The sequence below is a fragment of the Cetorhinus maximus genome, unplaced genomic scaffold, assembly GCF_964194155.1.
Source record: "Cetorhinus maximus unplaced genomic scaffold, sCetMax3.hap1.1 HAP1_SCAFFOLD_667, whole genome shotgun sequence".
NCBI lineage: Eukaryota > Metazoa > Chordata > Chondrichthyes > Lamniformes > Cetorhinidae > Cetorhinus > Cetorhinus maximus.
Genome location: NW_027596609.1, coordinates 53,069 through 69,437, shown reverse-complemented (window position 1 = coordinate 69,437; position 16,369 = coordinate 53,069). Strand labels below are relative to the sequence as shown.

General features: G+C 42.5%; 1 protein-coding gene across 1 annotated transcript in view; it reads right to left on the bottom strand.

Annotated features, from left to right (window-relative positions):
* The window catches only part of LOC144674471 (transcription factor CP2), a 145,780-nt gene that overhangs the window by 102,827 nt on the left and 26,584 nt on the right, over positions 1–16,369 (bottom strand). The window contains exons 2-4 of the mRNA XM_078535807.1: positions 15,943–16,094; positions 15,609–15,685; positions 1,478–1,583 (exon numbers count right to left, since the gene is read on the bottom strand). Of these exons, the coding sequence (XP_078391933.1) occupies positions 1,478–1,583; positions 15,609–15,685; positions 15,943–16,094 (335 nt within the window). The remainder of the gene's footprint in view (positions 1–1,477; positions 1,584–15,608; positions 15,686–15,942; positions 16,095–16,369) is intronic.

Sequence of the window (16,369 nt, the reverse complement as noted above, 5' to 3'; positions counted from 1 at the left end):
CAGCTGTTTTTATAATATTCTTGGTGGGTGAAAATAGAAAATGTTGCCCCTTGGCCTTGGAAGCTAAGAAAATAAAAAAGGGTGCTTCAAAGTGCTTCAGCTGCAGAAACACTGGCTCTTGTAGAAGCAACAGAAGTGGGATTTTACTTATCAAATATTTTAGGGGAAATTCTATATGGGGTGGGGTGGGTTCAGAGAATAGTTTGCCCATTGAATGTTATACAAGTCACCATTCCCTGTGGGATAACGTACATTTGACAAAAAAGTGTGACTGGAAAAAAGGTTAAGGATTGACCTTGCTAGGATAAAAGAGAAATATTGCTTTGTGTCAAAGTTTAAATTTAAAAAGCGGGGTCTGTTAATTGTATTATCAAGGTTAAGGGTACACAGGTGAAGGGCATTGTGTTGCGAATATCTAGTTCATGGCTCATGTTAATATTTTAGAAGTAATGTTTAAGTTCTGGGAAGGTTGCTGTTGTGAAGGTAAGGTAATTAAAATGGTCTTTCACGATTGCCAGAACACCTAAAGAAATGGCAGTTCAAAAGGTTATCCATGTTTCTTCACGAGAGTCAGTAATAGAGCTATAAAACAGCAGGGGGTCTTTCTTAGCTAGAGAAATTATAAATGAGGTTAAAAGGTCAGTTTGAGGATAGCCCAGAGCAGGCTACATTGTCATGGAGATGGGTGGAGCTTAAGAACGCTCTCTAGTTTCAAGTTATCTGGGTGTTTACTGGGAGAGAGTTTTAGTTGTAGTTTGGACCTCATGTGGTTTTGCAGCTCACAGCAAAGTTAGCTAAAACAAATGGCAGTTAGGCAACCTGTAAGCAAAGTAAAATGCTAGCTTCATCATTGACCCCATGGAAGGTGGGTGAGGCTTAGTCTCAGTTTGAATCTCATGAGAAACAGAAGCTGGAAGATTGAAGCTAGCGGGAGAATCTACAGTGGGCCTCACAGTATTTTATTGCAAAAAAGTAACCAGAACAAGGAACTGAGGCTTCCACAGTCAAGAGAGGGTAAATGAAAGTTTTACTGGAGAATAGCTGGAGCTGAGGAAAATTCTCCAGAGGACAGCTGCATGCTTATGGGTGGCCCCTACAGAAATAAATAACTTAAAAACTGATGTGTTTATAAGAGAATTCTTGGGGAAGGAGGAAGTAAACCTGAGTGCATAATATATATAGTTATAACTTTGTTACTAAGTTAATAGTGCTTGCTTTATTTCCATTCAGAGCTTGGTTTTGTTTAAAAAAAGTGAATTTTTGTGGCCTAGTTCTATTGGTTAAAATGAGGTATTGGGAGTTATTTTTAAATGTTAACGATCCCCAACAGGATCATAACAGTTGATGGATTAAGAACCTGAATACATATAAACTTTTATAAATCAAGTCAAACATTAGATTAAATGCCGATTTGGTCTGATGTACACAATAGGATGCCTGCATGCATGTCTGAAAGTCTGTACTGCAATCAATGTACCTAAATCTAGGATCCTGTCTCCTGGCCGATTCCACCTCCATCCTTCCAACTGCTGGTGCTCAGTGTACTGTAGACGCCGGTCATGGAACACCACTCTGATAATACTCTAGAGGAAAGAAAAGGAAAGCAGTGGCTTCAGAAATTATTATGTCAATTGCTCACACTTAGTTTACATTGGTGTTAATATCATTTGATGTCAAAAATAAAATGAATGAGGCTATTTCAACAGCAACATCACAGTGAATTAATTACGTGTGTGCAGACTTATTTTTGAAGAATTGGGAAACATATTTCAAACAAACAAAAAGAAGTTGCAAAAGCTATTATAGTAGAAATAATTAGCCAGAGGCTAAATTTCCCCCCACTATTAAAATGGTCTGCCTCGGTACTGTTCACAGGGTTAGTGACTCCTCACACACAGCCCCTTTAACATCTGCATTAGCTTTAAATCAAAAGGGCAACTAGGGATGGGCAATAAATGCCAGCCTAGCCAGCTCACATCCCATGAAGGAATAAAAAAATGTTCTCTTTTATGGCTCAAATTCTACCCCTAAAAAACACATAAATGATCATCACAGTATAGCATATTCTACAGAACATCATCCCGTCAGCCCTCAAGGATTTTCACCTCCAGAAATACCACATGGTCATTTAAATTTCAAAAAAAAAAATCATAAATCTCCATAGTGTGTACAAAGCATTACATTGTGAGATGCCACTCCTCTTGGACCCTAACAATTTATTTGCTCACACTTTTCCTTTTAGTGAAATAAAAAGGCCTGTTGAATACTTACATCCACCCATTTAACTTTTCATATTTCCTTTCTCTCTAGCATTGACCTTGCTAACTTAAAACAATCTGTAACCTTTTCTCACTAACTTTCCCACAACAAATTATCTACATTCAGTGGATATACCATCTTCATTACACATCTTGTGTAGAATCTAACTTAAAAGTATTTGACAAACATAATCCCATATCCACTGCTTTGACAAGGGCCAGTCTTTCAACAGCTGAAGTACTTTGAATAACCTTTTTTATTTCCTTAGCTTCCCAAGCTAAAAAGGGACAGTTCCCATTTTCACTTTTAAGAAAGATGATGAAACCACCGCACTCGAATAGCCACCAGGAAGATTAGCATCACTAATAACAACCAGCTCCGTGTTCTTCGGCTCACTTAAGGATGGGAATGCAAGTGTAAATTTCTCCAGAATCATTTTTTAAAATTTTATTTGCCCTTTAGTTTATGTGCTTTAGTAGTAAAGTATTTAACTCCAACACATGAAAATGAGCAACTGGTCTGATCTGAATGTCAACCAGTTGAACTAACTAATCAAGCTTCACAATTGCTCTCTCATCTTTTGATATATCATCTGTGATGAGCAAGTACGATTAACTGGAACGGGAGAAACACTCTCTAAATAGGATTTTTGATTTAAAGTTATTCCAGACCTACTCTGCTTATTATCTAAACCAATATATTTAAAAGCCCCAGAAGCCTGACTCCCAGTTTTAAATGACTCCAATCTTATTAATACCACATTTCTTAAATTCCACAGCAGTAAAATATGATAGGATGTGCTTTTAGTTGAACAAAACTGATTTTCAGCAAAACAGACCTCATTGAAAAATATTCACACGCTGGAAACATCATGAAGGTCATAGATGTATTTGTTTAATTTCCATCGCTTTCCTTCTGCATCTGCTGTCTCTTTGGGCGGTTTCAGAAACACTTCTCTGAAAAGTATCACCCTGCAGAAATGCACCTTTTGTATCGACTAATCTACAATTCCATGAATATATGCCCAAAAGAGCTTAAAAGCTTTTCAATATTACTTTTCTAACTGTGGGAGAATCCACTCTAACGTCTGTATCACCCTGTCACTCTTCAAAACCCTTAACAACTAGCCTCACTTTAGCCGCATAGGTCCCATCTGCAAGGACATTTTCAGTATAACTCCATCTATGTGACCAGGCTGGCTGTCCTTAATCTGGTACTTCAGAATAAACTCCAAATTCTCTCCAACTATCTAAATCTCTTTGTTTTGACTCTCTTATGCTCAATTTTATTGGCAGCCACAAAACCTTCACGATCATGAGGACTTCTGTTCTAGTTCTGCCCCAAGATATGCCACGTTTGGTAAATATTAACTTACTGTCACAACCTATTACCGAAGTGTTTCCATTCTTCATGAGCCTCTCTTTTACAATACACCAAATCTCCTGAATTGAAACCTGCCTCAGATAATCTTATAAGATACCTCAGTTTTCTCTGAATCTTCTCAGAGACTCAGCCTTGATGAAATTCTCTCTCACTGCATGTAAAGTATTCATATAAGCAGAAAAAATTGAACTAATTGTGGAGCCTCCTAGGGCTATCACACAATACTGAAGGCAATTTGGATTTTGCCCAAAGACTAATTGATAGGGACCATGCCCTCCAACCATCTGGAGTGAGCGTCAGGGTGGTTGTCAAATTTCAGTCTGGGTGATCAGCCAAAATTTTATGGAGCTGTGTCGATGACATGATGATCATGTTTTCACAAGCGTCTGAACTCATCATTGGCAAAGTCCCCTCTATCAGTCCAGTCCCTATCCATTTCTCCATGATCTTGCTTTTAAGTATGTATTACAGTAGAAAGACTAAATCTGGTGCAGGTATACAAAATGGCAAAAGCATTCGTTTTTGTCCCATACCTTTAGATAAATTGCAATTACCTCATTAAAATCACATGCCAATAGAAAGCTTACAAGAGGATGTGGCAGCGTCCTCCGATCAGAAGACAGGAATATCAGACTTCGGAGAAGTAGGAGTCAGCCATTTGGCCTTTCAAGCCTGCTCCGCCATTCAATAAGGTCATGGCTAATCTAGTTGTGGTCTCAACTCCGCCTTCCTCTCTGTCCCCCATAACCCTTGACTCTCTTGTCTATCAAAAATCTATCTAACTCAGCCTTGAATACATTCAATGACCCAGCCTCCACTGCTTTCTGGAAAAGAATTCCACAGGCCAACAACCCTCAAAATTTTTCCTCATCTTCATCTTAACGAGGGGACTTTGACCCCTAGTTCTAGTCTCTCCAACAAGAGGAAACATCCTCCTGGCATCCACCCTATCAAGTCCCCTCAGAATCTTATATGTTTCAATATCATCTCTCATTCTTCTAAACTCCAATGGATATAGACCCAACCTGTTTAACCTTTCCTCATAAGATAACCCCTCATCCCAGGAATGAGTCAAGTGAACTTTCTCTGAACTGCCTCTAATGCAATTACATTTTTTTTTCAAATAAAGAGACCAAAATATATACAGTTCCCTACTTTTATACTCTATTCCCCTTGCAATAAACGCCAACATTCCATTTCCCTTCCTAATCACTTGCTGTACCTGCAGACTAACTTTTTTTGATTCATGTACCAGGACACCCAGATCCCTCGGTACCGCTCAGTTCTGCATTTAAATAATATACTGCTTTTCTATTCTTCCTGCCAAAGTGGATAAGTTCACGTTTCCCACATTATACCCCATCTGCCAATTTTATGCCCACTCACTTAACCTGTCTATATCCCTTTGCAGGCTCTCTACCTTCTCTTGGGGCAACTTACCTTCCTACCACACTTGGTGTCATCAACAAATCTACCATACATTTGGTCCCTTCATCTAAATCATTGATACGGATTGTAAGTAGTGATATAGATTATAAATAGTTGAGGCCCCAGCACTGATCCCTGTGGCACTCCACTAGCTGCAGCTTGCCAACCCAAAAAACACCCATTTATCCTTACTTTCTGCTTCCTGTTAGCCAACCAATCCTTTATCCATGCTAATATGTCACCCCTGCACCATCAGCTCTCATCTTATGTGGCAACCTTTGATGTGGTACTTTATTAAATGCCTTTTGGAAATTCAAGTACATCACATCCACAGGTTCCTCTTTACCCAACTTCCTTGTTACTGCCTCAAAAATCTTGAATAAATTAGTTTTCTTTCACAAAACCATCTTGCCTCTGCCTGATTGCATTAAGACTTTCCAATTATCCTGCTTATAATAATGGATTCTAGCAATTTCCCTCTGACAAATGCTAGGCTAACTGGCCTATTGTTTCCTGCATCCTGTTTCTCTCTCTCATTGAATAAAGGTATTAAACTTGCTATTTTCCAATCCGCTGGGACCCTTCCAGAACCTAAGGAATTTTGGAAGATTATAACTATTTCTGCAGCCACTTCTTTTAAGACCCTACGATGCAGGCCGTCTGGTCCTGGGGACTCGTCAGCCTTTGGGTCTAATTGGTTTCCGAGCACCTTTTTCCCCAATGATGGTGAGTGTTTTAAGTTCCTCCCTCCCATTCACCTTTTGATTTTCAATTATCTTTGGGAAGCTTTCTAAGTCATCCACAGTGAAGACAGGCACAAAATACCTGTTCAATGTCTCCACTTGTTTCCTATTAACAATTCCTCAGACTCACTCTCTGGAGGACCAACACTAGTTTGAGTTATTCTTTTCCTCTTTAAATACTTGTAGAAACTCTTACTATCTGTTTTATATTACTAGCTAGCTTTCATTCACACTCAACTTTCTCCCCATTAATTTTTGTTGTTCTTTGCTGCTTAAAATCTGACCAATCTTCTGACCTAACGCTAATCTTTCTACAGTGTTTCTTTCAATTTGATGCTATCCTTAACTTCCTTATTCAGCCATGGATGAAGCATCATTCTCAAAGAGTCCTTCCTTCCCACCGAGATAAATCTTTGCTGAGAGTTATTAGATATATTCTTAAACGTTTTCCACTGCATCTCTACTACCCTACCTTTTTACCCAGTTTCCCAGTTCACTTTGGCTGGCTCTGCCTTCATACCCTTAAAAATTACCTTTATTTAGGTTTAAAACACTAGTCATAGGCCCACACTTCTCCCCTTCAAACTGAATGTGAAATTCCATCATGTTATAATCGCTGTCACCTAGGCTCCCTTACCATGATGTAATTGATTAACCTTGTCTCATTGCACATTACCAGGTCTAGAATAGCCTGCTCCCTGGTTGGCTCTACAGAATCTACTCCTCTAAGAAACTGTCATAGATACACTCTATGAACTCATTTTCCAGGCTACCTTTGCCAATCTGATTTACCCAATCTACATGTAGATTAAAGTCAACCATGATTATTGCATATCCTTCTTACACCTCCATTTATTTCTTCCTGTATGCTCTGTCCTACTGTGTAACTACTATTAGGGGGCCTATAAACTACTGACACAAGAGTTCTCTTACTGTTCCTATTTCTTATCTCTACCCAACCAATTCTACATCTTGCTCTCTCGAGCCAAGGTCATCTCTCACTTCTGTACTAATGACATCCTTAATTAAGAGCTACCTCACCACCTTTTCCTAGCTTCCTATCTTTTCAAAATGTCAAATACCTTCAATATTCATATCCCAACCTTGGTCACCTTGCAACCATATCTCTGTAATGGCTATCAGGGACATTTATATTTTTGTTTATTTCTGTGCTTTTTACATATTTCACATTTCTCACTAATTTATTAGCCCTGTGTACTCTTAAGCAAACACACCTGTGGCTTTTAGCAGGGTTTTCAACCTTGGCTAAGTAGGTTAAACAAATTGTCCATGTAACTTTAGGACAATTAGGTTTTTTTCTCTCAGATTGTGATCACCCAAAGCTATTAATACTTGTCTAACAGTCTGATAGAAACATAAAAACATAGAAACTAGGAGCAGGAGGAGGCTATTCGGCCTTTCGAGCCTGCTCCGCCATTCATTATGATCATGGCTGATCATCCAACTCAGTAGCCTGCTCCCGCTTTCTCCCCGTACCCTTTGATCTCTTTTGCCCCAAGAGCTATATCTAACTCCTTCTTGAAAACATGTTTTGGCCTCAACTACTTTCTGTGGTAGCAAATTCCACAGGCTCACCACTCTCTGGGTGAAGAAATTTCTCCTCATCTCAGTCCTAAATGGTCTACCCCATACACGCAGACTGTGACCCCTGGTTCTGGACTCCCCCACCATCGGGGACATCCTTCCTGCATCTACCCTGTCTAGTCCTCTTAGAATTTTATAGGTTTCTATGAGATCCCACCTCATTCTTCTGAACTCCAGCAAACATAATCCTAATCGACTCAATCTCTCCTCATATGTCAGTTCCGCCATCCCAGGAATCGGTCTGGTAAACCTTCGCTGCACTCCCTCTATAGCAAGTACATCTTTCCTCAGATAAGGAGACCAAAACTGCACACAATATTCCAGGTGTGGTCTCACCAAGGCCCTGTATAATTGCAGCAAGACATCCCTGTTCCTGTACTCGAATCCTCTGGCTATGAAGGCCAACATACCACTTGCCTTCTTTACTGTCTGCTGCACCTGCGTGCTTACCTTCAGCGACTGGTGTACAAGGACACCCAGGTCTCATTGCACATTCCCCTCTCTCAATTTACAGCCATTCAGATAATAATCTGCTTTCCTGTTTTTGCTACCAAAATGGATAACCTCACATTTATCCACATTATACTGCATCTATCATGGATTTGCCCACTCATTCAGCTTGTCCAAATCACACTGAAGCATCTCTGCATCCCCCTCACAGCTCACCCTCCCACCCAGCTTTGCGTCATCTGCCAATTTGGAGATATTACTTTTAATTCCCTCATCTAAATCATTAATATATATTGTGAATAACTGGGGTCCCAGCACCGATCCCTGCGGTACCCCACTAGTCACTGCCTGCCATTTGGAAAAAGGCCCATTTATTCCTACTCTTTGTTTCCTGTCTGCCAACCAGTTTTCTATCCATCTCAATACACTACCCCCAATCCCATGCGCTTTAATTTACATACCAATCTCTTATGTGGGACTTTGTCGAAAGCCTTCTGAAAGTCCAAATAAACCACATCCACTGGCTGCCCCTCATCAAACTCTACTAGTTACATCCACGAAAAATTCCAGTAGATTTGTCAAGCATGATTTCCCTTTCATAAATCCATGCTGACTCTGTCCGATTCTGCCACTGTTTTCCACGTGCTCAGCTATTAAATCTTTTAAAATGGACTCTAGAATTTTTCCCACTACCGACGTCAGGCTGACTGGTCTTTAATTCGCTGCTTTCTCTCTACCTCCCTTTTTAAATAGTGGGGTTACATTAGCTACCCTCCAATCTGTAGGAACTGTTCCAGAGTCTATAGAATCTCGGAAGATGACCACCAATGCATCCACTATTTCTAGGGCCACTTCCTTAAGTACATCAGGTTTTGTCAAAGGGGTACAATACTGTCCTGACTGGATAAGCTGCAGATCCACTGGCTTCCATGCCCAATGTCACATTTCATTTGTAAAATGTTTACTCAATAGCCAAGGTATCGCATTACAAACTACATCACTTGTAAAATAGAGTCGTAGAGTCATTATAGCACAGGCGGAGGCCATATGGCTCACTGGATTGCTCTACAAAGAGCCGGCACAGACTCAATCAGTTCCATCCTCTCGCTTTATCCTCATAGCCCTGCAGCTTTATTTCCTTCAACAGCCCATCCAATTTCCTGCTGAAATCATAGATTGTCTCCACATTTGGCGAGTTCCAGGACATTATCACCCGCTGCATATAAAAAGCTCTTCCTCACATTGCTCCTGCATCTCTAGCCCAAATCTTAAATCTGTGTGCCCTAGTTTTTGTATGTTCACCAAATCATTGGGGAACAGCTGGAGTAAGCCATTTTATATGGAACTCCAACTCTCTTTAGTGGTCTCAAGGTGCTGTCATCACTAAACATAACGTAAATTGTATTCTTACATATTCCTTAACCTTGTCAATCCTCACAACTTAAATACACTCAATGACCTGGCCTCCACAGCCTTCTGTGGCAATGAATTCCATAGATTCACCACTTTCTGGCTAAAGAAGTTTAGAACCATAGAACACTACAGCACAGAAAACAGGCCATTCTAGTCTGTGCCGAAATATTATTCCGCTAGTCCCATTGACCTGCACCTAGTCCATAACGCTCCAGACCTCTCCCATCCATGTATCTATCTAATTTATTCTTAAAACTTAAGAGTGAGCCCGCATTTACCACGTCAGATGGTAGCTCATTCCACACTCTCACCACTCTGAGTGAAGAAGTTCCCCCTAAACCTTTCCCCTTTCACCCTAAAGCCATGTCCTCTCGTGTTTATTTCTCCTAATCTAAGTGGAAAGAGCCTACTCGCACTTACTCTGTCTATACCCCTCACAATTTTGTAAACTTCTATCAAATCTTCCCTCATTCTTCTACGCTCCAAGGAATAAAGTCCTAACCTGTTTAATCTTTCCCTGTAATTCAACTCCTTAAGACCCGGCAACATCCTAGTAAATCTTCTCTGCACTCTCTCAATCTTACTGATATCCTTCCTGTAGTTAGGCGACCAGAACTGTACACAATACTCCAAAGTTGGCCTCACCAATGTCTTATACAACCTCACCATAACATCCCAACTCCTATACTCAATGCTTTGATTTATGAAGGCCAGTATGCCAAAAGCTTTCTTTACAACCTTGTCTACCTGTGACGCCACTTTCAGGGAATTATGTATCTGAACTCCCAGATCCCTTTGTTCCTCCGCACTCCTCAGTGCCCTACCATTTACTGTGTATGTCCTACCTTGGTTAGACCTTCCAAAATGTAACACCTCACACTTTTCCACATTAAGTTCCATCTGCCATTTTCTGGCCCATTTTTCCAGTTGGTCCAGATCTCTCTGCAAGCTTTGAAAGCCTTCCTCGCTGTCCACAACGCCTCCAATCTTAGCGTCATCAACAAACTTGCTGATCCAATTCACCACATTATCATCCAAATCATTGATATAGACAACAAACAACAATGGTCCCAGTACAGATCCCTGAGGCACACCACTAGTCACAGACCTCCAGTCTGAGAAGCAATCATCCACTACCACTCTCTGTCTTCTCCCACACAGTCAATTTCGAATCCAGTTTACAATCTCAAGTTTCTCCTCATCTCTGTTCCAAAAGGTCTTCCCTTTACCGTGAGGCTGTGCCCTCGGGTCCTAGTCTCTCCTACTAATGGAAACATCTTCCCCACGTCCACTCTATCCAGGCCTTTCAGTATTCTGTAAGTTTCAATCAGATCCCCCCTCATCCTTCTAAACTCCATCGCGTATAGACCCAGAGTCCTCAAACATTCCTCCTATGTTAAGGCTTTCATTCCTGGGATCATTCTCGTGAACCTCCTCTGGACCCTCTCCAGGGCCAGCACATCCTTCCTGAGATAAGGGGCCCAAAATTGCTCACAATATTCTAAATGTGGTCTGACCAGAGCCTTATAAAGCCTCAGCAGCACATCCCTGCTTTTATATTCTAGTCCTCTCGAAATAAATGCCACTACTGCCCTCTGGTGGATAGTCAGCTCTCACTGGACCTCCTTGTGGCTTTTCCACTAACTGAGGCATCACCTTCACTTTCTGGGCCAATTTGAGAACTTTCCTGGTTGACATTTAAATTCGCCATGAAGCTATCAGCTAAACCAATCATTGTCTTCCTCGCTGGGGCCTTTGGAGGGGGCGTTCTCTGGACTGGTTCCATGTCCCCTGGAACACCACTGCTCTCAAGTGGAGATGTGGCTCCAGCTACACTCCCTTGTGGCTTTTCGACAAGGGGAGGCATCTCACTCCCTATCTGCTCGTCTCTTTGGGGTCTCCCTTTGCCCCTATTTAATGTCAGAAAGAAGGTTTGTGTTAGCCATACTTCAGGCAAGTCCTGAACCTTTTCCTTTCCGGGCTTAATAACCTGCCTTCCTTCAGGCTCTTCAGCTACGTGGGGCATCTCCCTCACTATTTCTTTCCCTGCTCTGAGGCTTCTCTGGTCCCTAATTAGTCCTGGGATACTCTAGATCTATTTTAGATTCTAGTGGCCTTCCCTGGACCTCTTAACTTCACTGGCTTTGGCCTTGCTACTTTCGGGCAGCCCTTGATCAAGCTCTTTGGGTGCTATTTCAACGTTCTGGGCCTCCGGACCTCGCCCAGCGTTCTGCTCTCCTGCAGATTTCTGCTGGCTGACGTTGGCCTCTTTTCTTTCACTGGCTAACACCTTGCTGCCGGTCAAATCATTCCCAAGGAGGAAATCGGTTCCTGTTACTGGTAGTTCAGGGAGAAGTCCTACTGTAACAGGAAACAAGGTCACACTCTGGATGGGCCTTATGGAGGGATTCAAACACAGATCCTCCTCCCACTCCACTGATCAGGGTTTTGGCCTTCAGGGAGGACTCGGGGTGGGGGGTGAGGAGTGGGGTTTAAGCTTCCTCCAACATTAAGGACTGATTGGCCTTTGGTCTCTGTGTCCCAGAGCAGTACAATGGACTTGCTCACATTTGGGGATGAGCAGGGGGACACTGTTCCTGACATGGACAAAACTCCAGAAACTCTTTGGGAGTTTGTCCAGCTCAGGCACACAGGGCAGGATTTTGCCCTTGATGGGTGGGCGGACCTGACTGGCTCAGTGGCGGGCGGGCAGCCAATCGCAGCCGCTGAATTGGGGCCCGCTGCCATTTTACGTGGGCGGGCCAATTAAGGCCCGCCTGACGGGAAGCGATATGCGCTTTCTGTGAGGGCGGGGGGATTCCCCAACTGCGAGAGTGCGCTCTCTCGCATATGCGCACGAAAGAGCGCACATCTCCCTGAGGCAAAGTGCTGCCAAAGCGCTGAAAGGCTGTGAAACATTAAAACTAGAAAAATAAAAAATCAGTAACGTCCCCCTCGTGTGAAAATGTCACACGAGATGGGGCATGTTAATGAAGTACACAAACACTTTATTAAACTTTTTAAATTCCGATATCAAACCTCATCCTGCCACTGGATGAGGTTTGTTAAAAAAAATCACCTACCTGCCTGCCCGTTGGGCCCTTGCGCCAAGCCTAAGTTCGCACGGGCCCCCTCAAAATCCTCGTCGATTGGTGACTTAATGGCCTTAACAAGGCCTTTAATTAATGGCGGGCGCGCGTCCCGCTGCATAGCGCCCACCGACCGAAATATCGCGATGCCACGCGCTGACGTCGGGACGCTCGCGCGATATTTTAAGCACTGACATGCAGGCTCCGCCACTCGCACATCAGCCAGAAGATTCAGCCCACACAGTGCCATGCCCTCCAAGGGGTAAGTTCCTGTAGCGAGAGTCTCTGCCGACTCTGCTGCACGACCCATTGGGTTGTCCTTCGGGGAGCCACTCATATACACCCCATTAGGCCAACAGGCTTCCCTCACAATCTCCAGCATTCAGGCCTGGAATGGCCTATTTTATTGCAACAGGAACACACCGATCTCTGGGGGCTCTCCTTACTGGCTGTCAGGAGGCTTCTCACACTCTCCTTGGTATTTTCTTTTCTGGTTGGGGGACTTTTCCTATCTAGAGGCTCCTCCTTCTCTTTCCAATACTTGTGAGAATGGTTTGGAAAGGGCCTGCCTGAGTTTCCAGGCCTATGGGTGAGACCACAGCTGCCTGCTGTGATGGCTGCATCCCTGGCTGTGAGGATTCTCTGCTCCTCCAAGCATTCGCAGATTGAATGATAAGCAATTTTTGAATTCCTCCAACAGTATCAATTCACACAACCTCTCATAGGTGTGGGAGATGTTTAGGGATCTTAGTCATTGGTCGAACATGATTTGCTTCAGCCGTTCTAACTCGATGCAGGTTTGTGTGGGCTTCTTCCGAGCTTTCTGGAATTGCTGGTGTTATGCCTCTGGGACTAACTCATAGACACTTAGGGTGGCAGCATTGGTCTGCTCATAACTCATGGACACATCAGGGGGCAGCATGAAGCAGATCTCTTGGTCTCTCCCTGACTGACCTTGAATTAAAATTGTCCAGATCTCCAGTGGCCATTTTAGCCGTGCTGCTATTTTCTCAGAAGTGGCAAAAAATGGCTCCACGTCACTCTCTCTGAATTTGGGAATGAATCTAGCATACCTGAGGGCCTCAGAGTGGTTTGGGGTTAGAGAGATAGGGGGTGCTACCGGGTAGAGAGAGATTTTCCCTCGCAGCTTCCAATTGCCTGGGCTCTCTCTCCTTTGGAGCTGCTAGCCCCATTTCCAATTTTCAGAGCTGGAATTCTTTCCTGTTCTTGTTCCCTCTCCTGAGCGTTTCTATCTCTTTCTTGTTCCCTTGCTTTCTCTCTTTCCCTCTCCTGAACATATATCACGGACATCTGATTTCCAAAATCTTATCAAAGTCTGACCACACCTCAGGCATTTAGCAAATCATTTTCCATGTAAATTTCATCCTTGAACTCTAACAGAAGGTCCAAAACTTCATCGCTATCCAACTGATATCCAGCTCACAAAATATTTGAGTTTTGATTTTACTTCTTATGTAAAGCGACAAACGCCAAAGCCACATCATCTTTCCTTTTTGGTAGGAACGCCACCCACATCTACACATACACTTAAATCCTTCTACTGGTCACATGGTTCAAACTCTTGAGAACACTCGGAGAGGAATCATACATCTGACAGCTTACATGTGCTTTTTGCCATTTTCCACATTGGCCACGAGGATTTTAGTTTGGTCTGAAATTTACCTTTGCTTTCAACCTTTACCTTTAGACAACTGTCCTCTATCATGTTATATCCCCGAAAGCCAGTTATTGAAGGATAGAACTGGACTCAATCTCTTGACACTTTTCACAAGTATTTATTCACAAGAGATACATATTACAACTTATGCCTCCTGACCCAGCAACCAGGGTTTTAGTCTGTGTCTATTTATAAATCTTTAGAACGGTCGACCTAAACAGAGGTGGTGTATTTGGTGACCGCTTTGGTGCCTTCAGAGACAGTGTGTTTGGCCAGTTCCCCTGGTAGCATGAGGCGGACGGCGCTCTGGATCTCCCTGGCCGAGATGGTGCGGCGCTTGTTGTAGTGAATGAGGTGCGAAGCCTCGGGGGCGATGCGCTCGAAAATGTCGACAACAAAGGAATTCATAACACTCATGGCCTCGGACGAGATCCTGGTGGAAGGGTGGACCTGGGTCAGCACCCTGTACATGTAAGTGGAATAGCTCTGCTTGCGAGATTCCCTCCACTTCTTGGAGACTTTAGTCAGCGAATGTTTCAACGCCTTGAGGGAGCACCACCCTTAGCGGCAGCTGCCACCTCAAATCTCTTTATACTCTTTCGAGTTATCAACAGTCACAGATTGCAACTCTTTCGAGTACAATCACAGTTCTTGGTTTCCGGGAGTGGGACGTGAACCCACAACCCTCTGACTCAAAGGCGAGGGTGCTATGAACTGAGCCACAGCTGACTAGGGGGACAAGTGAATCCCCAATTAATGCCCAACACCTGCATACAATCAAACACATTAATTAACAACTTCCGCCTACTGTAGCGTACTGGCCCAGTTGCTTCCCATCACATTTAGCATTGCCGCTGATTCTCGGAAATCTACTCCACAATGAAACTGTGTTCTAGAGCATGGAAAAGCAGAACCATTTCAAACAGCAGTCATACAGCAAAACTCTTAAATCAATGCTGGATTTATAAAAGCTATTTTGCTCAGTAGATGGAGGCTTGGAACATTTATTTAACATAAATACAGTTAAAAGTGCCATTCTGCTCATTCTAACAGGCAATCCGATCCCCCTCATTCAAAAGATTATAATTGTGATTGCATTTGTAGGGAATAAAGATTAAAATCTATTGCTTATTAATACTCTGTTGATGCCTTCTCTTGCAGCCTCCCAGTTTCGTAATTGTGTACAGATCCATTTGCAAATGTTATCGGTACATGTAAATCAGATCCAACTTCCACAAGGTTTGCCTACCACAAGTATGTTTTTTTTTGGGAGGGATGGTAGACAAAGTGAAGAATTATGTTACCTTACCAATAAAATTCAAACAGTACTATTTTTTTCAGCTTTCAAATACAAATAAGATTTTGCTGTCTTCAGGGCTGCTGGCTCACAGTGATCTCTGCCAATAAGAATGAAGATGGTGACAGGTTCAGGAAACTAGACAACATGATGCATTGCACTTTGCTAATTTTCCCCAATGTAATAAAAATGGCATTGTTTTTCCAAGTAAAGCTTGCAACAAATGCAGCTGCACTATTTGACCACTATTCTACTTTCCTCACCTTCACATATTTGCCATTGATTTCAGGCAACTCCCCAATTTTCCGATTGTCAAGCATCCGAATTTCATAAGACTGCCCTGAAAACAGAACAAACCAGAACATTGTACTAAATTATCTTTTGAATAAATCAAGAAAATAAAAAGTTTCCTTTGCTAAGAATGGAATATTGGAAAGAGAGCAAGAAACCAAGTCAAGAATCCAGAAGTGAGCTGCATTTGAAGCATTGCAGGCCACCAGTCATCTTCACCATAGCACATCAGACCATTCAAAATGCTTATTAACACTACTGGCCTAATTCACAAAAATTGAGCTGTTGTGCAGTCCTGAACCTTACCTTGGTTAAGATACGTAAGTGTTTCATCGTGGAGTTTCACGGCTGGAGAGGTAGCAGCACAAAGGACATACTGAAAGGGTAATAGTTTATTCTCATTTTCTGGAGGCAAGTTGGACTCTTCCTGTTTGAAGATTGGCAGTGCAAGGACATCACTAAATTTAGAACAGAATAGGGAAATTAAATATATAATCATGCATTACATACCCCGACAAAACCTAGACACACTCTAGTATTCATTATTTGGACATCAAGACTCAATCAACAGACAGCACATATTCTCTGGATTTAAAGATCAGAGCCAAGAATTTCCACTTTGGGTGCAAAACACGAGTTTTAAACTTTCTTTTGCTAAAGTTTCTGCTCATTTATTGGCATATTGTTAAACACTAATCTTCCAAAAACTAGCGCAGCATCTTAGAATGGAATT